At 36.4% G+C, this 22,217-nt stretch overlaps 4 protein-coding genes and 1 long non-coding RNA gene across 8 annotated transcripts; 4 read left to right on the top strand and 1 right to left on the bottom strand.

Moving 5' to 3' along the window:
- Positions 1 to 500: 500 nt before the first annotated feature.
- Positions 501 to 6,840, top strand: LOC7490841 (pumilio homolog 5). 3 transcript variants are annotated; one of them, XM_024606505.2, is made up of 10 exons: positions 509 to 724; positions 1,289 to 2,001; positions 2,435 to 3,828; positions 3,934 to 4,075; positions 4,201 to 4,308; positions 4,399 to 4,611; positions 4,695 to 4,805; positions 5,304 to 5,498; positions 6,235 to 6,406; positions 6,531 to 6,840. In XM_024606505.2, the coding sequence occupies exons 2-10, from the start codon at positions 1,378 to 1,380 to the stop codon at positions 6,551 to 6,553; spliced, it is 2,982 nt and encodes a 993-aa protein (XP_024462273.1). In that variant the 5' UTR covers positions 509 to 724; positions 1,289 to 1,377; the 3' UTR covers positions 6,554 to 6,840. The 3 variants fall into 3 exon arrangements, 2 of the variants coding, with proteins under 2 accessions (XP_024462273.1, XP_052311044.1); XM_052455084.1 differs by lacking the exon at positions 509 to 724 and adding an exon at positions 811 to 1,088; XR_002983202.2 differs by lacking the exons at positions 4,399 to 4,611; positions 6,235 to 6,406; positions 6,531 to 6,840 and having other exon boundaries at positions 501 to 724; positions 4,612 to 4,805; positions 5,304 to 5,453.
- A 606-nt stretch (positions 6,841 to 7,446) lies between these two features.
- LOC7490840 (reticulon-like protein B22) lies at positions 7,447 to 10,214 on the top strand. Its single transcript, XM_002311859.4, has 4 exons — positions 7,447 to 7,816; positions 7,964 to 8,105; positions 8,768 to 8,837; positions 9,914 to 10,214. Exons 1-4 carry the CDS (start codon positions 7,596 to 7,598, stop codon positions 10,027 to 10,029), a joined length of 549 nt encoding a protein of 182 aa, XP_002311895.1. The 5' UTR covers positions 7,447 to 7,595; the 3' UTR covers positions 10,030 to 10,214.
- A 1,460-nt stretch (positions 10,215 to 11,674) lies between these two features.
- On the top strand, positions 11,675 to 14,871 carry LOC7490839 (probable mitochondrial adenine nucleotide transporter BTL1). Of its 2 annotated transcripts, none has more exons than XM_024606351.2 (6): positions 11,675 to 11,892; positions 12,003 to 12,197; positions 12,526 to 12,620; positions 13,116 to 13,449; positions 13,771 to 14,008; positions 14,242 to 14,871. In XM_024606351.2, exons 2-6 carry the CDS (start codon positions 12,018 to 12,020, stop codon positions 14,490 to 14,492), a joined length of 1,098 nt encoding a protein of 365 aa, XP_024462119.1. In that variant the 5' UTR covers positions 11,675 to 11,892; positions 12,003 to 12,017; the 3' UTR covers positions 14,493 to 14,871. The 2 variants fall into 2 exon arrangements, with proteins under 2 accessions (XP_024462119.1, XP_002311894.1); XM_002311858.4 differs by having other exon boundaries at positions 11,678 to 11,892; positions 12,042 to 12,197.
- Positions 14,872 to 17,907: 3,036 nt separating this feature from the next.
- LOC7497775 (auxin-induced protein 6B) lies at positions 17,908 to 18,743 on the top strand. Its single transcript, XM_002311856.3, has one exon. It carries the CDS (start codon positions 18,171 to 18,173, stop codon positions 18,579 to 18,581), a length of 411 nt encoding a protein of 136 aa, XP_002311892.1. The 5' UTR covers positions 17,908 to 18,170; the 3' UTR covers positions 18,582 to 18,743.
- Positions 18,744 to 19,840: 1,097 nt separating this feature from the next.
- Positions 19,841 to 21,514, bottom strand: LOC127905693 (uncharacterized). Its single transcript, XR_008059989.1, has 2 exons — positions 21,361 to 21,514; positions 19,841 to 20,116 (listed from the first exon to the last, which is right to left on the bottom strand). It is a non-coding gene; the product is annotated as an uncharacterized LOC127905693 (long non-coding RNA).
- Between the last annotated feature and the right edge of the window lie 703 nt (positions 21,515 to 22,217).

The raw sequence follows: 22,217 nt of genomic DNA, 5'->3' as shown, positions 1-22,217 counted from the left end.
AACAACTCTTCTTAATTTTTTTAAAAGAATTTAATCTAAATATAAAAGAAGAAAGTGGTGAAAAAACTATAAGCTATTATTCCTATGATCACAAGATAAAGGAAAATCACGAGGAGACATTGATTCCACGTGACCAATTTCCTAAACATATATTTGGGAGATTTCTTCCCTGTAAGTCCTGGAGAATATATCAAATCCCAAAATGGAGAGACACGCAAGAGTGTAATCACTCCAAACACGCCCTACATGACAAGCTGCAACTTGAAGAAGCCACGTGTCACCAACATGTCTCTCTTGTAAGATCCTGAACAAACACGTGTCCATGCATCACCTGAGGTCCTGAACCGTGTCTTCCATAAGACCAAACCACCCCAAGTCACACCACAAAGTCACAACGCCACCCAACCCCCACAAATAGGGCAGATAGTGGCATTCTCGTCCTTTGACACAACAACACTAGAAAACAAGGTGCCTAATTATGCTTAATTAAATGAAAAACTGTAATTAATTAATGGGGAGGGGACAGACAAAGTCCGAAGGAAGACTTGAAATTCACCCTGGCTTTGGGGCTAACTCTGAGGTTTCTTTGCAAACTGCCATTTGTAGTTTTCAACCCTAAACTCTCTCTCTCTCTAACATCTGTGTGCTTACTCCAGAACTCTCCAACAGACTCGGGGGCAGGGTTTGTTTCAGACTCCCCAGGTCTTTTTTTTTTTATCAGCTGGTAAGGCTCTCTCTTCCTCAGTGCTTTTTCTCATCTATGGTTTGTGATCAGTGAATTTGATTGTTGAGTGGTTTGGTTTCATGTAGAGGGAGCCTGTGGCTTTAAGAATAAAAGGGTTTCTTTTATTTCCTTTAATTTGGCGATTTTGTTCGACGGTGGAGTCTTAATTGTCTGTTGGGGTTTAGTGGATTTCCCAAGTTTTCAGTCGGGGTTACAAAGAGAAAAAAATATCGAGCTTTCATCATTTTTAATGGTATAGCCACATATACGGAGGCTGACCAGAAGAATAAACTTCTGCTGTTCGTGTTTGGTTTAAATATTTTGTCATAATTCTGTTTGAAATTGGGTATTTTTGAAGCACCAGGTATGGACTTTATAGAGGAAACTATTTCAGATAGTGGAATTATACAAGTTATAAATGTTTTGGAGTTGCATAAATTTATCAACTTTAAAGCATGGAGTACTCTGTTCAGCTGTACCTAGTCACAGGTCAGGTGCCTGCTGTCTGCAGCCTGCCTGTGTCATCTCTATAATGGTTAGTAATTTTTACTTCTTGAATTGCAGTACTGGACCATCATGGCTTTGATGCATTGCTGGAAACAATGTAAGTTTCTTCTCTGAACAGAAAAGAGTTGGTTGTAAGTCTAAGCAGGATGGCTACTGAAAGCCCCATGAGAATGGTGGAGAGTGGTGGTGCTAGAAAGTGGTCCAGTTCTAAGGATTCTGCTGTACTTGGATCACCCTTAAGAAGTATGGCAGCAGAGGAATTAGGATTGCTTCTGAAGAGGCAGGGATTCCATGGCGATGAAACTGACACGATTCCCAGTCGAAGTGGCAGCGCACCACCAAGTATGGAGGGGTCATTTGCTGCTATTGGAAACCTTTTAGCTCAACACAACTCAGGCATGAGTTCTAGCTTGGAAAGTTTAGGCAGTGTTATTGAAAATTGTGAGTCAGAAGAACAACTCCGCTCTGATCCAGCCTACTTTGCATACTACTGCTCCAATGTCAACTTGAATCCAAGGCTTCCTCCACCACTATTGTCACGGGAGAATCGGCGCCTGGTGCACCATATTGGTGGTTTTGGGAATAATTGGAGACCTGAAAGTGGCAATGGATCCCTGCAACTCCCCAAAAGTTCCCTTTCAACTCACAAGGAGGAGCCAAATGAAGATAGATCACCTAGAGGAGCTTCAGAAAATAGTGGCGTGTATATATCTGGACAGAACACAACTTCTTTGGCAGGTCGACATAAGAGTTTGGTGGATCTCATTCAGGTATGTGGCTGTCTTCTTTCAGGAAAGTAACACTTGGAGTTTAGTGAATTGGCATAATAAGCATGATATGTTATTAGCCATCTCTCTTATACATTTTTGGTGATTTTTTGCTGCTGGTTTAGTTGGTTTCTTCTGAGGTCTGATGCTGGTCTAGAATTAACAGTGAGGAGTCTCAATTTCTGGAACACGTTAACTTTTCATGCTTGGTTCATTTCATGCTCTTGAAATTTGTTCGTCTCTTCCTTTTAATTTCTGTCACATTTTATATGTTGTATAGCATTTAATATATCAAAGGATATTGCATGTATATTTGTACGTGTAACTTTTTCCAGATCATATAAATTTCATCAACTAATTTCTCCCTTTTTGATGTGTGTGGCTTTGCTCTAACCATTGCCCTCAAACCCCCAACATTCTCTTTGATGAATTGTAGGAAGACTTCCCTCGCACTCCTTCTCCTGTATACAGCCAGTCCCGTTCCTCAAGCCATGCAGCAGAAGTAGGAATTGATCATGATGTCCATGCAATTTCATCAAATGTTTCTTCTGCCAGCATGTCCAAAATATCAGAATCAAATGCTGGTTCTGATGTTTGTGTTGATACGTATGCACTGGAGGTTGATGCTTTGAGGTTAGTATCCATCAATGATCCTCCAAGTGCTGATTTGCCAACTTCACCATGTCGTGCTGGGACTCCAACCCAGCAAAAAGGTGAATCCAGCACTAAAGGTACTGGATTTGAGGTTGATGCCTCGATTAGAGGTTCCCGTCAATCAGGCTCTGCCAGAATGGAGTTGAGAACAAAAAACAAACAAGATCAGCAAACTTATGGAAGGAATATACCACAGCATCATTCACACAGCCAGCAAGGCATTCCACATCAGGTTCAAGTGATTTCTCAAGGTACAAATCCATCTCACAGTAGCATGGGAAAACCTTCCCATGGTTATCCTAAATTCTCCTCCACTGAGGTACTTACATCATCGCATTCTCCTGCGATGAACCCTCCTTTCTATGCACCACAAGGAGCTTATATGACTGCAGGGACTCCTTTTTACCAGCCATCTAGTGTATACCCTCCACAGTATAATATGGGTGGATATGCTGTTGGATCTGCGTTTATTTCTCCATATATGCCTGGATTTCCATCTCACAGCACTATTCCTGTGTCATTTGGCGGTGCTCCTGGTCCAAGCAATGATGGTCGAACTGCTGATGCTTCAGCAGTTCAACAAATAGGTAGCTTGCAACATCTGGCCAAGTTTTATGGACAACATGGATTAATGCTACAACCTTCCTTTGTGGACCCTCTTCACGCACAACTCTTTCAACATCCTTTCGGGGATGTATATAGTGCTACTCCTCATAATCGTTTGGCATCAAGTGGAACTACTGGGCCTCAGATTGATTCTTTCATTCCACAGAAAGATTTGGCAGCTGCTGCTCATATGGCCAATCAGAAAGTTCTAACTTCAACAAATGGAGGTTTAAGCATTCCCGTTCCAGGAAAAATAGGAATTTCTGGTGGTAGCTATTATGGAGGTCCCCCAAGCATGGGCGTCATAACCCATTTCCCAGCCTCACCTCTTACCAGTCCAGTGCTTCCATCATCTCCAGTAGGCGGAGTCAATCATCTAAGTCGGCGAACTGACTTGAGATTTCCCCAAGGTTCCAATAGAAATGCAGGATTATATTTCAGAGGTCAAGAACAGAGAGCAGTTAACAGTGCTGATGACCCCAAAAGGCATTACTTTCTTGAAGAACTAAAATCAAACAATGCCCGGAAATTTGAACTCTCTGATGTAGCAGGGCGCATAGTTGAATTCAGGTGTGTCTAAACTGTATGTTTTTTGCATCGCTTTTGGATTGCCATGTCATTCCAAGCATAAAAAATTAATACCGAGAATAATTTTTGTTGTACGCTTAACTGCAGTGTTGACCAACATGGCAGTCGATTTATTCAGCAAAAACTGGAAAATTGCAATGTTGAGGAAAAGGAGTCTGTATTTAAAGAAGTTCTTCCTCATGCTCCAAAACTAATGACAGATGTTTTTGGAAATTATGTTATTCAAAAAGTATGTTATCATGTTTTTCTTGCTTTGACCTTTTTTTTTCTTCTCCTTGCAATTGTCTCGACCATCCTTGATTTTCATAAAAACCATTTGTTATTGGTTATTTAACCTGGTATTCTGTACCACAGTTTTTTGAACATGGAAGTCCTGAACAGAGAATGGAGCTTGCAGAAAAACTTTCTGGACAGATTTTGCAGTTAAGTTTGCAAATGTATGGTTGTCGTGTAATTCAGAAGGTATGTCATGTATCTTACATAAATAGTCTTGCCGTCCCAAATACAGTACTTTAGTTGATAAAGATAATCATATATATTTTCTTTCTCAAGGCCCTCGAAGTGATTGAGCTTGATCAGAAAGCAAAACTTGCTCAAGAGCTTGATGGGCATGTTATGAGATGCGTACATGATCAAAATGGAAACCATGTAATACAGAAGTGTATAGAATGTGTACCCGCTGAGCATATTGAATTTATCATATCTGCGTTTCGAGGCCAAGTTGTCACACTGTCAACTCATCCCTATGGTTGCCGTGTCATTCAGGTAATGCAACTGTTTACTGGGGACACGATCTTCTTATCATTTTCTCTACCATACTTCAACTCTATGCTTTTGGTTTGTGATAGAGAGTTTTGGAGCATTGTTCTGATGAGCTGCAAAGTCAATGTATAGTTGATGAGATCTTAGAATCTTCCTACCTTCTTGCTCAAGACCAGTATGGCAACTATGTTACCCAGGTTTGTTTTTTCCACAGCACAATATACTTTATGATACGAGTATCAACCTTTTGCATGTGAAATGTTGATCACTAATATGAACAGTTTGCCCCAACAAAAGTTAGGGCACACCCACTCCTTGCAGATTGGTATCTTTTTTTTTTTGTGTGTGTAGAAGGGATTTTAGTCTAAAATTAACAAGTGGACAATTATATTGATTTTTGGTTTTATTGCAAGTTTTTTTTTTTTTTTTTCATTTTTGAAAAACTGCTACTAAATTTTTGTTAGGTTTGGCTAATTGTAGATTTACTTTGTGGGCTAGCTTATTAGTTTGAGCCAGTATTTACCGTGCCTTGCTGGTGCAGTTGGTCCAAGTTTTAATTTGTTTTCATATTACCATATTTTGTTAGGAATTTGTGTGCTCCACTGCTCCTGTATTTCATGTTTTGCCCTTCGCCTCCACATCTATTGAATATTTCCAATTTGTTTTCCTCTTAAGATTTACTTTGCTGCTTGCAGCATGTTTTGGAGAGGGGAAAGCCCCATGAGAGAAGCCAAATTATAAGCAAGTTGACTGGGAAAATTGTACAAATGAGTCAGCATAAGTATGCATCAAATGTTGTCGAGAAGTGCTTGAAGCATGCTGATGCTGCTGAAAGGGAGCTCATGATTGGGGAGATTATTGGGCAGTCTGAGGAAAATGACAACTTGCTGGTAAGTTAAAAGGAGAAATAAGTAACACTGTAACTTGAAAACCACTGCCCTTCATTGTTTTGAGTTATTTTATCCCCTGATTACTACTTACTAGAAGGGGCTTTCAGTTTTATTTATTGAGCACGTGGAAGCCTTTTTCTTTTTTACCTTTCTCAGTTGGGGTTGGATACTGCATTGTTTTCCTCTTGTTTAGATCAATTTCATTATCGATATGATGAGTTCCATTTTAGCTGCCAACTTAGCGCAACCATCTTCTGTGTTGATTTCGGAACCAGCTATGCTGGAAGCACTTCAAACCCAAATCTACCATAGCCAAAGTTTAGTTAAAGCAATATGTTTAATTAATCATCTGCTCATTAAAGTGAAGTTTTTGAACTGGATTTAGAATTTGGTGCTGTTGGATACTCTAATGGTAGGCTCTGTTTCTTCCTTGAGATTAATAAACTCTCTGTAAGGTGATTATGAACTCTTCTTGAGCAGAGGTTATTTAAAAGAAAAGAAGTATCAGAGGTTGAATCACTACTATTTGTCCTAAAATAGAATTGCAAATGAATAAGATTGTTATGAACTGAGATATAGTCAAACTGATTTCTTCAAATTGGTACCACTAAAGAATTTGTCTGACTGTTGACAATGCACAGATTCTTGGCAATACTCGCCGGTGATACTGTATGATAGGACTCTATAGACTGTTTTCTGCTTGCTAATTGCATCTTCTTTTGGCCTTGAATATCAGATAATGATGAAGGACCAATTTGCCAATTATGTTGTCCAAAAGATACTTGAAACAAGCAATGATAAACAGAAGGAAATATTGCTCAGTCGTATCAATGCCCACCTTAATGCTCTGAAGAAGTACACTTACGGGAAGCACATCGTTGCCCGGTTCGAGCAACTATGCGTTGAAGGTGCGCCAACCTTTTTGAATCCTAAAATAAAGCACGAGTTTCATTTTTGCACCTGAAAAAACACGCCTTGTGATTTTAGTGCTAGAGCTGTGGCAATGATGGTAATGCTTGATTTATGATGCAGAAGGGCAAGTGCTGGAAACTTGATCGGTTAGAAGAAGACACGTGGGCGAACTGACTGGGAATGCTGATCGTTGCAGGCATGGAAACATGGGGGGCCAGGAGAGGAGAAGAGAAGAGAAGAGAACATGGGATGGACAGCTGAAACTCGGAGAAATGGCAGGAAGGAGGGGTGTCTCGTGCCATCTGTAGGTGCTTGTTGAGATTGCAGAATTTAATAAAACAGAATTATAATGTATTATAAATATACTCCTTTGATTTGTATATTTTATGTATAGAATTAAGTAATGGTGATTGGTGTCTTTTTTATTTCATTGATTAAGCTGAGCTTGTCTCCTTCTTTCTTTCTTCTTTCTTTTTTTTTTCCCTTTATATATATATATATTTGAGTTTTACTGTATATCTATATTTATATTTCCAAAAATAAAAAAACTCATAAAATATTACTAGAGTTTCTCAAGAACATGTAAAGTGGTTTTCTAGACTTGGTTTTTAGAAGTTACAAAAAATTTAAAATATTATATTATTTGTAATTTTTTTTAATTTGATTTGATCTAATCTTTATATCAATTTTAGAAAACAAACAAATAATATAAAAACATCTTCAATTTTATATCAATTTAAAATATTATATTATTTGTAAATTTTTTTAATTTAATTTTTATATCAATTTTAAAAAACAAACAAATAATATAAAAGCATCTTCAATTTTGCATGAAACTGAACTAAACTTTTTATTTTTAATTTTTTTATATGAGTATGTATATTATTTGTAAAAAAGGTTTTTTTTTTTTTATTAACGCTCACCGTAGGTGATATTATATAAACACAACACGTGTTATGAAAATACGTAATTAAAAAAAAATATTAATAGAGGCCAGATGGAGTTTTGTTAAATAAAATACTCGAATAAATAAATAAATAAGAGAGAGAAGAAAAGAGATGGTTAGATTAGTTTAAAGTTAAAACTAGAGTTGAAAAGAAAGGTCAAAGGCTCGTGAATCTGCAGTGGGGATCCATCCAACAAGAGCAAGGAAGAAATGGAAGATTGAAAACGAAGAAGAAGAAGATGATGACAGATAGAGATAGCATAAGCAACATCAAGGGAAAGTTAGAAGGTGGTGGTGGTGAAATAGGGAAGGCTTTGATTGGATTAGTGAGTGGAACCTTGGTTTACTACCACTGTGCCTATCGGGATTCTAGCCTCTTCTCTTTGATGTCTGATGTCCTCATCGTCCTCCTCTGCTCCCTCGCTATTCTCGGCCTTCTCTTCCGTCAATTAAACATCTCGTACTTCTCTCTCTTTTCCCTTTCCTTTCCTTTTCCCCAATTCCAATTTTAGGGTTTTTCTTTTCCTTCCTTTGAATTGTATTTTGGTCATAATAATAATAATAATTATTATGATGATGGAATTGCAATTAAAAATAATAAAAATAGGGTACCAGTGGATCCATTGGAGTGGCAGATATCACAGGACACAGCTAACAGTATAGTAGCATGGTTTGCTAATACCATTGGAGCTGCTGAATCTGTCCTCAGGGTTGCTGCTACTGGCCACGACAAGCGCCTTTTCTTCAAGGTTATCCATCCCTCCATTTCTTCACTACTGCTTAGTCGGGTTTCAATTTGACTTCATCATGCTAATGCAACTGCAACAAGGTGGAATTAGGATTCTTTGTAGGACTTTATCCAAAACAAGTTGTTGCTTCTGAATATAACTATCTTTTTAGGTCCATTTCCAATGCTATTATTCACTTGATTTTGGACGAGGGAAAATTGTTAATTAATGCAAGTGAAGACTAGGGATGAGTTATGTTTCTTTATCCTCAGATAATCTTCTACTGTTGATGTAGGCATGCTTCTTGAATCTTAAAATCCATCATCATGATCTCTGCAATAAATAGGACTGAGCCTCTGCATTTTATATCTTAACAGATGGGGTTTGTCTGTGGTATCTTTTGATTTTCTCATTGCCTTGATCGGCCGATGCTGCCCCCTCCGTCTCTCTCTCTCCCAGTCCCATTTATTGTCTAGAATTAGCAGTCTTAGCTAAATCATGTGATTTTCTACAAATTAACTTGCCTGGACCGAGATTCATTGCTCATTCGGGAACCTCTTGAAGAGTCTTGTAGAAAAGCTTTCTGGTTTTTACTGGCATGCCCTCACAATGGCCACAACATTTTTCTTTACAGATTTTATCAAATGTAACAGGAAGTTAATCTTGTCTTTTTCTTTCCTCAGGTCATCGTTTGTCTTTACGTACTATCAGCTTTGGGCCGACTGGTCTCAGGGGTTACAATTGCTTATGCTGGTATGTGGGCCATAATTTGTTTGCAAATGACATTATTATTGGTTTTGTTCTTATGCATAAAACTGCAATAAGAAATCTGTATTGTTTTTTTTTTCAATATGCTTGTTCTTCTTCTGTTCATATCAATCAAGTTTCTCTTTTTAGATCTTCAGTTTCTGTTTCATTACATCTATTGTTTTGTAGAGAATGAGAGTTAATATTAATCAAGTTTCTTTGATGAATGGGTTAAAAATAGTTAATGCGTGCTCATAAGATCCAAATCCATTGGCTCCTCCCACAATTCTCTCATCTGCAGGAAAAAAAATGTGGATAGAAAAATTTGGGGTTTTACTGTGGTATCCCTATCTCATATGCAGTGGGATTGGAGGGATCTTGTTTTCCTTGGTTGCTGTCCATGTCTCTCAATTGTAGGAGGATGTTTATCCTCGCTTTTGTATGGATATCTTTTTTTTCCAATAAATTTATTAAAAAAAGAGTGAGAAAAGAACACAAAAACCTGTTGACTTGGCAGTTTTATGTTGGAGTCATGCTTAAAGTCCTTCTATGATTACTCATTGCCTTTGCTTTTTGGCTACATTAACTAATCTACTGGAGAAATCTTTATGTGGCTAAATGGCACACACACTCTTATGGTAGATTCATACTTTTCATGACTTGTCTTGTTTGGATCGACTTTATTCTCCCTATTGTTCTGTGTCATTGTCATTCATTAATACTGCATATGGAACTCTTTGTCGAGGCACAGTAGTGAAAGGCTCAGATCAAGGTGGATATGTGATTTAAATGACGATTGTAGTTTCGAGTCAATATGTTGAATTGTCAGTACATAGGGCACAATCAAGCAAAATCACTAGAAGCATATGAGGTTTGGAAGGAGTCAATTCTTTTGTTGGCAGAGTTCTTTATCTTGACAGTGCTTTCTTTTTGCTCTAAGATGGTGGCCTGGCTGCATTTGTCTTTGCACAATATTGATTGCTTGTTATTTGAATATTTCATGGAAAATCTTTATTTATCAATAACTAATCATCTTCTCCTTTTTTTTTTTACACATTTTGGTTTGGATTTTGCTGGCACAGCATTATGCTTATTCTGTCTTTACATGCTCGCTGAGAACTCACAATCAGGCAGTGCCTGCATCTCTCGATTTCTTGGGCGAGGTAACGGCATTTCTGTAGATTCAGATGTTCTGTAAATTGTACATGTACCGCCATTTTTTAGTGTTCTGTGGTCTCATTACATCCATAGCTGGAAGGAACTCTTGATGATTTAAATATAGTCTTGTATTCTGCCCATCCGTGAAGTCTTATGATTTTTTCATACTAAACAGAAATTCTTCGGACAGATTGATAATATGATGAGCAAGTACTTGTCTTTTCATTGCAACATTTTTCATTTGAGAAATCCATTGCGAATTTGCTTGAAGCATTTTGTTTTTTAAGCATGCGGAGAACTTCGATTGCTCTATCCGTCAATTTTTTTGTGCCCTTTGCATGTGATTTTCAGGGACAGTAAGATCCAAAACATCAGAAACTAAGAACGTGTAAATGATTGTTGTGAACTTGTGTTAATGCCAAAGGTCCAATAACACAAGTGGCAAATGCCTTTTGGAGGATGTTCACAGCTTCGCTTTCCTATCCCATTCCTTGTCTACAGAAGTCTCTTTAAATGGTCCCTGGTCATCTGTGGAGGAGTGTCTCGATGAGAGAGGGGAAAAAAAAGGTAAATCACATGGCAGGTGGCCCCCACCAATTCCTGTGCTTCGACAATTCTTTCCCTTTCCATCCCAAAATCAAATTCTCAATTTATTTTTTTCCATGAAAAGAAATCTTTTAGTTTCTATAGACCTTGGAAAGGGTCGGCCATTCAACAAGGAAAACAAGAGTATTCTGCTAATTGTTTATTTGAAAAATAACACGGTCAGGATAAAATTTCAGGGGAACGACACCGTTTTAAAAAATATGAGGAAAATGATATGGAGTAACAAAACCGCAATCTGGAATCAGGATATTAAAAGAGGAGGAGGAAAGAAGGCCCCATCTTTGTGGAATAACAAGTAACACGAAGGACTGCTTGGAATGAATATGGTGTTCCATTAGGGAAATGAAGCAGCAATTATAGGAGCACAAGTACCCCGATGAGTTAAAAAAAAAAAAAAAACTAAATTTTCACAGGTACCAGAGGTTGTAAATTTAGTTTATCAATTGAAAACAAGAAAAAGAAGAAGAAGAAGAAAAAAAGAAGTGGGGGCACTTCAATTATTAATTATCAAGTCTACAATTTGGTGTTGGAAATTGGAAATTGGAAATTACAATTTGGATTTATAAAAACTAATATGGGGGAACAACAATAACGCTATGAATACATTCATGAATCTCTCTTTCTTTTTCCATTATTTTCTTTTTTGTTTTCTAATATTTTAAGTGCATACTACATACTCAGATTACTCTCGCCGCAAACTCATTCCTTCTCTTTATTTATTTATTTATTTGAAGTGTTTCTTTATTTTCGTATTTTTAAAATATATTTTTAAAAAATTAAAGTTTTTTTTTTTATTTTAAATTATTTTTTTATATATTTTTATATCGTTTTAATATGTTAATATTAAAAATAATTTTTTAAAAATAAAAAATATTATTTTAATATATTTTAAACAAAAAAACACTTTAAAAAATAATAATAAACACTTCCTAAAAATATTTGAAATGTGGTTCATCCATGTTTAAAAAAATATTTTTTTTATTTTTAAATTGTTTTGATTTATTAATATTAAAAATATTATTTAAAATTCTTTAAAAGCAATCCAATATTTATGCTGTAGTTGGTAGGGCATCTGTTTCTGACACAGACAGACACAGCCTCTAGCAAGAGAAAAAGCGCTCAAAATTGCGCCTTTCAAAAACCCTAGGAAAGAAGTAGTCACCAAAAACAAAAAGCCCTAAAAACCCAAGAAATACCCCTCTTGACTCTCTTTCAAAACAAAAGGAAGCAAGCAAACAAACACTCTATCGAGAGGGAAGGGAAAATATCTCTTCGAACCCAAAAGTCCCACTCTCAGGTATGTCCCTTTCTCCCTCCCTCCCTCCCTCTATTAACACCAACTACTATATAGCTTCATACTACTCTTGTTAAAAAATAAGCTCTTTTTTTCTTGTTTTTTCAAAAAAGAAAAAAAAACCGACGATGGATTTTGAAACTGAATCGCAGAAGAAGAAGTGCGGGGTTCTTGGAGACGTGCTCGGTGGGGTCACCATGGTGCTTCCCAAGGAGCTAGATGAACCTATCCCTCTACCTTCTCCTCCTACTCTTGCTGTTCCTTTTGAGCTCCGATTTCAACTCCCTGATCTCAAGCTTGCTGTTAGAGTATGTGCCTCCTGCTTCCTCCTCATCACCATTTTTTTCTCTCCTTTGGAATTAAAGCAATTCTTTGTCATTTATTTATTTTTTTGCTTGCGTCGAGACCGAGAGTAATGAAGGAAAAGGAAAGTTATTCAGTAAATAAATGAATTGTGGATGGAATATTCTGAATCTGCCTTTTATTTCTCTCTTTAACAAAGAACCAAGTTGGTTTACATTCAGAATAAAAGTAAAGCCCAGATTTTTTTTTTCAATTGGGTGAGTTGAATGTTCCTTTTTTGCCCTTTTATTTTAAATAAAAAATATTTTGAATTGAATATGATGAAAAATTCAGGATTTCATGAGGAGTAGAGAAGCCGGTGAGTTTCTCAGTGGGGCTTTAGCAGGGGCTATGACGAAAGCTGTGCTTGCGCCTTTAGAAACCATCAGGTTAGTATTTGCTCCGTGTCTTCTTGTTTCTATAGCACTTGTGTTACTGCTTTTATATAACCATCACATTAGTATTTGCTATTATTAGTTGCTATTGAAGTCAGTTTCTATTGGTTAGTGCAAATTGAGTTTGAGATCTAGTCTGTTATCGAAGTAAATCTATTCTATGAAGTAAAATTTGAAAGTGAAAGAGCTCTAGAAATTTGGTCGAATGAATCAATGCAAGTTATTAAATTCCGAGATCTCAGAAGAAAGAAGAGGAGTTTCTTGATTGATTCTATTTGGAAAATTTCCGTACACTCCTACCAACTTTGCTAGCATAAATCAGCATTTGTATCATGAAACCAACCAGGTCATGAGAGCTTCCAAAGTTTTATTTACACATGCTAGATATTTTGAAATGTTCGATTTGTTGTTAACTATTTTTATTCGTCTTGACCACTAACTCATGAACAGCCAAACATCTTCCCTGATTTTTTACCTGTTAAAATGCAGAACAAGAATGGTGGTTGGTGTTGGATCCAAAAACATTTCTGGTAGTTTCTTGGAGGTGATTGAGCAGCAGGGTTGGCAGGGACTGTGGGCTGGAAATGGAATCAATATGCTCCGTATAATTCCTACTCAGGCAATTGAACTTGGAACATTCGAGTGTGTCAAGCGAGCGATGACATCAGCACAAGAGAAATGGAGTCAGAGCGAATGTCCAAGGGTGCAACTTGGTCCTCTTAGTTTGAGCTTTTCTCTCTCCTGGATTTCTCCAGTTGCTGTGGGTGGTGCCGCTGCTGGGATTTTTAGCACACTTGCATGCCATCCTCTCGAAGTTTTGAAGGTATTTGCACTACAAGCTTTGATATAAAAAATGGAAAATCAGATCAAACTTCATTACATTAAGTAGCTATCTGCTGTTTTACTGCATGTTCATCATGATTATATATGTTCATATCCCTCCTGGGATCCTGCTCTGACTTGGATAATATGATGCAATGGTATATCATATTATGTTTTGTTTTAATTAATGAAAATTAGATGTGATATTGGGTCACAACCTTTTCCTTCTACAGAATCAAGTCTGAAAATCTTTGAGAGTTGAGACATCTGTTTATCTCTGTTTTCTAGTTAAAACTGATCGTGACACTTGTATTTCTTACAGGATAGATTGACTGTGAGCCGTGATATATACCCTACTTTAAGCATTGCAATTAGCAAGATTTACAAGGATGGAGGGATTGGTGCCTTCTATGCCGGGATTTCACCTACACTGATTGGCATGCTTCCATACAGTACATGCTACTATTTCATGTATGACACGATGAAGACATCTTATTGTAAGGGAAAAAATAAGAAGTCACTAAACCGTCCAGAGATGCTCCTAATTGGAGCTTTTTCTGGTGAGAAACCAAATATATTTCAAATAAACATTAGTTTCCAGAGTAATATTAGAGACACTGTTTACTTGCTTCTTATATCTAAGTTAAAGTGTGGAGATTTATCATACATTGCAATCATATGGCTAGTAGAGCATAAATGATTAGATAGACTTGCATTCTAACTGATAACTGTTGTTACAACACCTTCTCGGTCAGCTAGTTGGTAATAATTCATTTATATTTTGGATATACAGGTTTTACTGCTAGCACCCTTAGCTTTCCGTTAGAGGTGGCCAGGAAACGGCTAATGGTGGGAGCTCTGCAAGGTAAATGTCCACCCCACATGGCAGCAGCACTTTCAGAAGTAATCAGGGAGGGGGGATTGATGGGACTTTACAGAGGGTGGGGTGCAAGTTGTTTAAAAGTGATGCCTTCCTCAGGCATCACTTGGATGTTTTATGAAGCTTGGAAAGATATACTGCTTGTTGAGAAACGGCTTTTATAACAGCTTTGGCAAAAAAATCCTGCATCATGTTCCTTCGGAGGACAATGTTGGGATTGTCTTGTCATAATAACAGGGCGGAAGGTGGCAGCTGGGCCTGCTGGTGACTGACTGTTCCGGGGACCCAGGATTGAATCTTTGGATATAAGAGGTTCATGGATATCATCATTATATGATTGGGCTATCCTTTTATGTAATGCCCATTTCAATTTCTGACCTAAGCTAAATTTATCAGCCGAGCTTCAGAATAATAATAAAAAAAAGTTTTGGCGTCTCATAATCTTTGATATGTACCAAGCAGATTTTCGTTCTGTCATTAACAATTTTGTCACTGATGATTCTCAGCACTAATAAATTTGGTTCCATTTATTCAAATCCAAAATGGGTTGGTCTGTTCTAAAGTGTATATAATTTATCTGTAAGATATTCAATTTAAGGGGCTGATTGTGTCAATTGAGATGAGTCTTTTTCGTGGGTCATGTGTTGTTTATATCAACTTGGTATATTTTTTAAAAATAATTTTTTTTAAGTGTTGTTTTAAGATTTAAACTCAAAAATCAAGAGATGAAGCAAATCTTCTTGATCAGTAGACTAATCCGAGCTTGTTGGTGGTAGAATTGGCACCATAACTCCATAAAAGAGCCAACTCACCTCTGCGCTCGTTTTTCAAGTGCGTTTGGATCATCTGGTGTAGCTGATATTGAGTTCAATACTGTTGATGGGTTTCATTTCAGAATCGAGAGGTTGGTATACTGATACTTTCCACTATTAGAGCATCTAATTCAAGTTCCTCTACAAATGGATCGAATCCCAGCAGTATTGGATTTGTCGCTGATGTTAAACGGATGAATGTTTCCCTGACAAGAGCCAAGCTCTATCTTTGGATTTTGGGTAATGCGAGGACCTTGCAGACAAACCATAATTGGGCGATAGTAAAGAGAGATTTGGTCATCTCAGGAAAACAGCCATATGAATCCTTGTTCAAAACAACTCCTAGGGATACTTGCAGGGAAGAAAGTATTAATAATCATTTGAGGCAGGCAAAGCATGCTGAAGGCAATGGCAATCTTGGCAAACAAAACGAGCAGAAACTGCAGAGAGCTATGCACAGGGATAAAAACTCTTGGCAAACAAAACAAGCAGACACTGCACAGAGCTATGCACAGGGATAAAAAGTCTATCAGTTCTGCAACTCAATACGATAGGACTGTTGCTGGAGATGGTAAGAATTTTTCATCTAAAAGGGGAGATGTCCGAAGTAGCAACAGAAAATCAAGAGATGAACATGGTCTTCCCAAAAATGTCAAGTCTGTAAATACAGAGGAACCTGTTACTGATGGTGAGAGCAAGGGCAAAGAGGGAAGCGAGAAGAAACGTGACTCGAATTCTTGTACGAGTAAGAAGAAAGATAAATGTGATAATTCGAAGAGTACTAGGGACTGTTCTGAACATGAAATGAGTGGTGGCCATAAAAAAATGAAATTGAACATGTTGAGAGGACCAAGGAAATCTATCGAATGTAACAGAAACCAAAAGAAATTGAAGGATTAGAGGAGAATTGATAATCTTATTGAAGGATTTGCTACATCGATCACGAGTGAAGCCCTGCACTTTCACTATAGAAATTAATCCTACAATATTAATGTCTCCTCTCCTGATCTCATCCTCCTCTGATCATATCTCTACATCTTTCCTTTTTTTTTTCTTTTTTCTTTTTTTGCAATTATGAACAAGTTAATTCATTAAAAAATCCCTAAAAACTAACTTTAGTTTAAGATTTATTAATGATGTGAATCTTCTCCAATATGTATGTATATAATGACAATTAATGACCATGATTTGGCATGTGACCCCTTCTCTTGTCTTATGGATCATGGAAAAATATACACACGTACGGTCCATTGATGTAGCTAGTATCATGCAAGCCCTAATCGATATCGGCGGTCCTAGCTAGCTCCTCTTTGAAAACTTACCCATTGGCCTCTCCCAACCATAAAATATATGTTACTGGCTCTTAATAATTACTGCTAGTAATAGTAATATTATTATTATTTTATCCTCTTAGCTTGGGGTAAAAACGTCCCTCAAATGAATATTATATTCTGATCCCCACACATGCAGGTACAGAAAATGGTAGGATCAGATGCAATCATGCATGCATGGATTTATGAGGCAATATATAAATTATTAATTTGGTGGGCAACACGACGCAATGCAATGCATGATTGGGAATGGCCCATGGAGATCTTCTGGACTGCATGCATGCGTGGGGACTTCTCTGAGTTACAATTACAAGGTCGAAAAGGAGTTATTTGGTCTATATATGGCTTGCCTGCAGCAGTTCTGAGCAGAAACCGCCCTTAACTTGCATTATTATTTGCTGTACGTATAACACCGACCCCATTCACTTCACTTGCCTCCTGCAATTACCGTCCGTCGCTTGCTATATATATATATATATATATGTACTAGCTGCTGCCTGATCATTATACTGGGAGGACCAACTATCGAGGAGCCTGACACCCTCGATGATCCCCCATGCAGTACCTTCTTAGTTAAATCTTATGCACCTTCTTTCATTTCTCGCTTTTTTACGTCATCCCATGCATGCGCCTGCACGCATTCCTTCGTGCTTACGCACACACCGGCCCCCTTGCTCACAAGTGATTAATATCCTGTGCTTAATTGTGTATCTATTGAATGAAACTTGTATATGCTTGACGTTCATGATGATCTTGGTTGCTGATAATTTATAAACGAAGCTTTTCCCTAGGTTTTGTTGATGATTATCAATAAACAGGAATGATTAGTATACAATAAACAGTACCCAACTACAATTAGAGCGCACGATTTACATATGCAGTTCTTTGACCAGTGACCAAATATATAATTAGCCTTCATAATTAATATTGTATCATGCTCGTGCTATATCCTATCAAGTTAATAGATCATAATTAAGCAATTGTTTAAATATTGACACCCACAACAGGTGTTTCATGTTCTTTAGCGATTGAAGAAGATGCCAAGTAATTGTGAGTATGCTAATATATTATTGTATCCTCACCATAAGATAAAATAATGAGCATCTCACATGGAGTTTCTCGACTGATCGAGTGTCATCGTCCACGGTCTTCAAGGCAGCCTCAAATCCAATAAACTAACAGATAGAATTAAACCATATATATTGTGTTGAGATAACATTTAATTAATATATAAAACTAAGGCATCAACATATAATATATACCGAGAGGAAGTTCACCAAGTTTTTAGCATATTTGCGCATGTAGAACAAATCAGAGATAAGTCAATTAATAACATTATAATGCCATTGTAGAGCTGATTAATTAGTTATAATTAAATTGAATAATTGGTTAGAATTATGATATAATTCACTAATCATATACATGGTGTGTGTCTTGGGGGATTAAACAAACAAATTAAGGAAAAGTCAAGCTGCTAGATGGGTTCGTGGTTTTGGTTGATTCTTGAGACAGTTGCACTGCCTAAGCGACCTCTCTCACTCCAATGATTAATCTATCATATATTATATAGTCGTTATATATATTTAATTAAATATTGTGCAAAATCATTACACCAAGCATCTATAACTTCTTTAAATCCCACCACAGCTGTGAGCACATATTCCCTCAAGCAAACAGAAGCAAATAAAGTTATTTTGTCATGGATCATCCAAAAAAGTGTAGCAAGATCAGCGACATTGTTCGGCCTCAGCAAATCCTCAAGAAATGGAAAAGGGCAGCAAATGCACCAAAGAACAACCACAACCACAACACTAGCATCAGCAGCAATGCCAGCAAGAGCATCAAGTTCATAAAGAGAACACTTATCTCCTTCACAGATTCTTCATCAGCAGCAGCAGCTGCATCAAATGATGTTGTCCCCAAAGGGTACCTTGCTATTTGCGTTGGCAAGGAGATGAAGAGGTATATCATCCCCACGGAGTACTTGGGTCACCAAGCTTTTGGAATACTGTTGCGAGAGGCCGAAGAGGAGTTTGGGTTTCAACAAGAGGGAGTCTTGAAGATACCATGTGAAGTTCCTGTCTTTGAGAAGATCTTAAAGGTGGTTTAAGAGACAAAAGAAAGATGTTTACCTTAATTTTGCATGAGTTAGTTAGGGTTTGCTAGTTATATAATGCAGAGTAGTCGACGATCGACCAAGGAGATGATTGGCTGTTACTCACCAGATCGTGAGCTAACACCTTCTGATCACCATCCTCAAATGTGTACATGCATGATCAATAACATCTACGCTTTGATTAATTAGCTAGAGGATATATCAAATTAATATAGCTATCTAAGTTAGCTTTTCGTTTTTTTTAAGACGAATTAGGATGAGGTTGACTTTGATAAAATGTAAATTGTTTTTCTTGATACATATTATTATTATATCTTTATTTTTAAAGCCACAAATCAAAGGGAAAAAAAGAAAAAGAAAAGGAGAAAGGCAGGCCAATTAAACCTCAAATAATAAATAAATCCCTCGATTATATATGCAATATATGATCCTGTTTCAATCATTAATTTCTTCTTCGTCTCAATTGAATTTCTAAAGTCTGAGCGGATTCTATTTAAGATATTCATTAATGAATTTTATTGATCGAAACCACAATTCTTTCGTTTAAAAAATGCTAATCATTGCATGCCTGTCCCTTCGACCGGAAACTGTGCCGGACGTCGGGTCCCCAGATAAATAAATTTATGAATGAATGAAAAAGGGCTGATAATGGGCTCTGCATGCTGCTCAAGAGTGGCAATGGTAAGAAAATAATATAAATTATATCTTAAAATCTTATCTAACAACTTAAGTTATTGAGTTGAGATGGTTCTTTGACATGGTATCAGAGCCTTAATGACCAAGTGGTCTCGAGTTCGAATCTCACCATCCCCATTTATTTGATAAAAATTAAGCACAAGGTAATGTGGGCCTGTGCAAGTTTCAAACCCAAAGGGCAAGTTTCAAACCCAAAGGGCTTTCACTTGAGGAGGTGTGTTAGAAAATAATATAAATCATATCCTAGAACCTCACCTAACAGCTTAAGCTATTGGGTTGAGATGGTTCTTTGACAGCAATTCAGGTCCTGGTAATGATTCGCATCGCCATCGCCATCACACCTAGCTTCAATTTGTCATTGTCAAGAAAGAAAGATTATTCACGTGATTGAAAATAGAAAAAAAAAGCCCGTTTAATTACAGGTGAGGAGAAATGTCACGACCCGAATTCTGGGTCCGTGACCGGCAACGCAGGAGCGGTGTCGGAAGGACACCCCATCTACGCTAAGCCTCAGAACAGACATATCAAAATAATAATTTATTTAAAAATACACAGCATTTCATAATCTTCAGAAATATTATATTATTCAAAACTGATGAAACCAAAAAATAGTTTAAAACTCCTCATCAGTAATTAAAACAAAAACAATAATCCATAATACTCATTACATTGTCAAAATCCAAACTTAATTAACATAAGGTAACAGTGGAGCGCCTAAGACATCGAATCAAAACAAAAGGAAAAAGCCTTGCAAAATAAGCAAAGCATACCGATCAAAAACTGAAGAAGCAGAAACACTCAACAAAGTCCACTTGCTATCAAAAACTAAGAACCTGAAATAATATTTAAGAATGAGAGGTGAGTTCAACCAACTCAGTGAGGGAATAACACTTAATATACATTTTAGATATTAATAACTTGCAAGTTGATTTATCATGATAATCATATATATATATATATATATACATACTAAGCATATTATCATAAAGTAACGGAATACATGTCAGAGATCAGATGACACCCGAAGGTGACCAGATGACACCCGAAGGTGACCAGACCAGATGACACCCGAAGGTGACCACTGTGGGATGATCAGTCGCCACAGGCTGATGCCTCTCTCACCAGCTAGGTATACATACAGAATACTATGTGCACACAGGCTAACTACTCTCTGTTAGTATGGAGTTACTGACAAGTCCCATATCAAGGCATAATAGATTTTCATATAATCATCAAAGAAACGTATATCATATCAAATAGAATTTACTTTGACAGATTACGAGTGCAAATTTAAGAATAAATGAGTACTCGGAAAATAAAGCAACATATATAAATATTCAAGAAATTTACTAGTTGTACTCATCGTATAATCAAAATACATATTAATTTATATTATATGCATATTAAAGATTATTCCACTCACCCGGAAAATATAGAACTAAAAGAAATGTCAGACGAAAGACCCGAAAATCCTATTGAGGATTGTTAGGAGAACCTACAATAATATATAAAATATACTAAAAAACAACTTAAACAAAAGATCCCAATGCATAGAATAAAACCAGGTTTAGTCTCCTAAGTTTATGGACTAAAACGACAATTTTCCAAAACAGGGACCAAAACGTAATTTTACCAAAATTGGAGGACCAATCTGGGAATACATAACCATACTGAAATTTCACCCATAAACCATCCTTAATTCTGTCTAGAACGAACCAGGGACCGAACTGTAATTTGTTTTATAAAGTTTAGGGACTAAAATGTAAATTTCCAAAATTGAGGGACCAAACTGAAATTTCATCATCTTCAACCTCTAACCCAAAATTTTCACAGATTACCTACTGTTATCTCCAGAATTCTAACTTAAAATTCACCATTTACACAAATCATAACTCAAAATCATCATCTTTATCTATAATCTTCCATAATCAACTAAATAATCAATTACCCACAACAATCAACCCATAACATTCCAATTAATTCATCAATCAAACCCAAAACACAATATTCAAAACCCTAACATTTATCAGAACATAAGTTTAAAGCTTAAAGAACACTCATTTATACATAATCTTACCTTTAAACTTATTTTCCTCCAACTCTCTTCTCCTTCCTTTATCTTTTCCTCTTTTCTCTTCTTCTTCTTCCCTTTTTCTTCTCTTCTCCCGTCAGTTTTTCACTCTTAAAACACAGCTCTCTCCTTCTATTTTCTTTTCTATTTATATTTATCAACTCTTTGTTCAATTACTACAATACCTCTTATTCATTTTTACTCACTTCTAAGCCTTCAAGGGCTTTATAGCCTTTTCCTATTTCTTTTTATTTTCAAAACATTACAAGAAACATCATCATATTGTGAGGAAATACTTGAAAAAAGAAAGGAAGGAAAAGGATCTAACACAAAACATACAATCATTAACCTTTCATTAAAAAGGAAACAAGTTGATTTAAAAACTAGCTAGGGCTTGACTACACCTTTTTTGAAAGCTAGCTAGCTAGCTAGGGCTTGATTGATGATCATTGTGTTTCCCGTGCTTTTAATTGCCCTGTACCTGTTTCACAAGCTACTTCACCCACTTTGTTGTGCATCAGTTTTTTTTTTAAATAATAACACAGGTATTTGTAGTATGCTTTTTTTTTTCTATAAATAATTTAAGTGTAAATTAAAAATTTTATACACACATCTAATTAAATAAATTACAAATTATTTATATTAATAAATAAATAAAATCATTAATAATAATTAAATAAGTATCTAAAAAAAGTCAAGAGACGGGTGTAAATTAATATATTTGATCTCGCAATACAGTCTATTCATCCGATTGTATTCAATAACTCTATTTTTTTTTATTTAATCAAATGATAATAGAAATAGATATACACAAAATTGATTGAATAAAATTAAAAGAAAAAAAATATCTCACAAGGTTGTAC

The sequence above is a fragment of the Populus trichocarpa genome, chromosome 8 (genome assembly GCF_000002775.5).
Source record: "Populus trichocarpa isolate Nisqually-1 chromosome 8, P.trichocarpa_v4.1, whole genome shotgun sequence".
In the NCBI taxonomy this organism is placed as follows: domain Eukaryota; kingdom Viridiplantae; phylum Streptophyta; class Magnoliopsida; order Malpighiales; family Salicaceae; genus Populus; species Populus trichocarpa.
The sequence above is the reverse complement of the archived record's forward strand: the minus strand, read 5'-3'. Positions and strand labels throughout refer to the sequence as shown.

Bases quoted from the DNA above. Each gene is read 5' to 3' on its own strand.
- LOC7490840 (XM_002311859.4), top strand. From the start codon at position 7,596: ATGATGACAGATAGAGATAGCATAAGCAACATCAAGGGAAAGTTAGAA. The intron at 8,106-8,767 runs GTTATCCATCCC...TTCTTTCCTCAG, and splicing joins ACAAGCGCCTTTTCTTCAAG to GTCATCGTTTGTCTTTACGT. The intron at 8,838-9,913 runs GTATGTGGGCCA...TTGCTGGCACAG, and splicing joins GGTTACAATTGCTTATGCTG to CATTATGCTTATTCTGTCTT.
- LOC7490841 (XM_024606505.2), top strand. From the start codon at position 1,378: ATGGCTACTGAAAGCCCCATGAGAATGGTGGAGAGTGGTGGTGCTAGA. The intron at 4,076-4,200 runs GTATGTTATCAT...TCTGTACCACAG, and splicing joins GAAATTATGTTATTCAAAAA to TTTTTTGAACATGGAAGTCC. The intron at 6,407-6,530 runs GTGCGCCAACCT...TTTATGATGCAG, and splicing joins CGAGCAACTATGCGTTGAAG to AAGGGCAAGTGCTGGAAACT.
- LOC7490839 (XM_024606351.2), top strand. From the start codon at position 12,018: ATGGATTTTGAAACTGAATCGCAGAAGAAGAAGTGCGGGGTTCTTGGA. The intron at 13,450-13,770 runs GTATTTGCACTA...TATTTCTTACAG, and splicing joins ATCCTCTCGAAGTTTTGAAG to GATAGATTGACTGTGAGCCG. The intron at 14,009-14,241 runs GTGAGAAACCAA...TTGGATATACAG, and splicing joins CCTAATTGGAGCTTTTTCTG to GTTTTACTGCTAGCACCCTT.
- LOC7497775 (XM_002311856.3), top strand. From the start codon at position 18,171: ATGGATCATCCAAAAAAGTGTAGCAAGATCAGCGACATTGTTCGGCCT.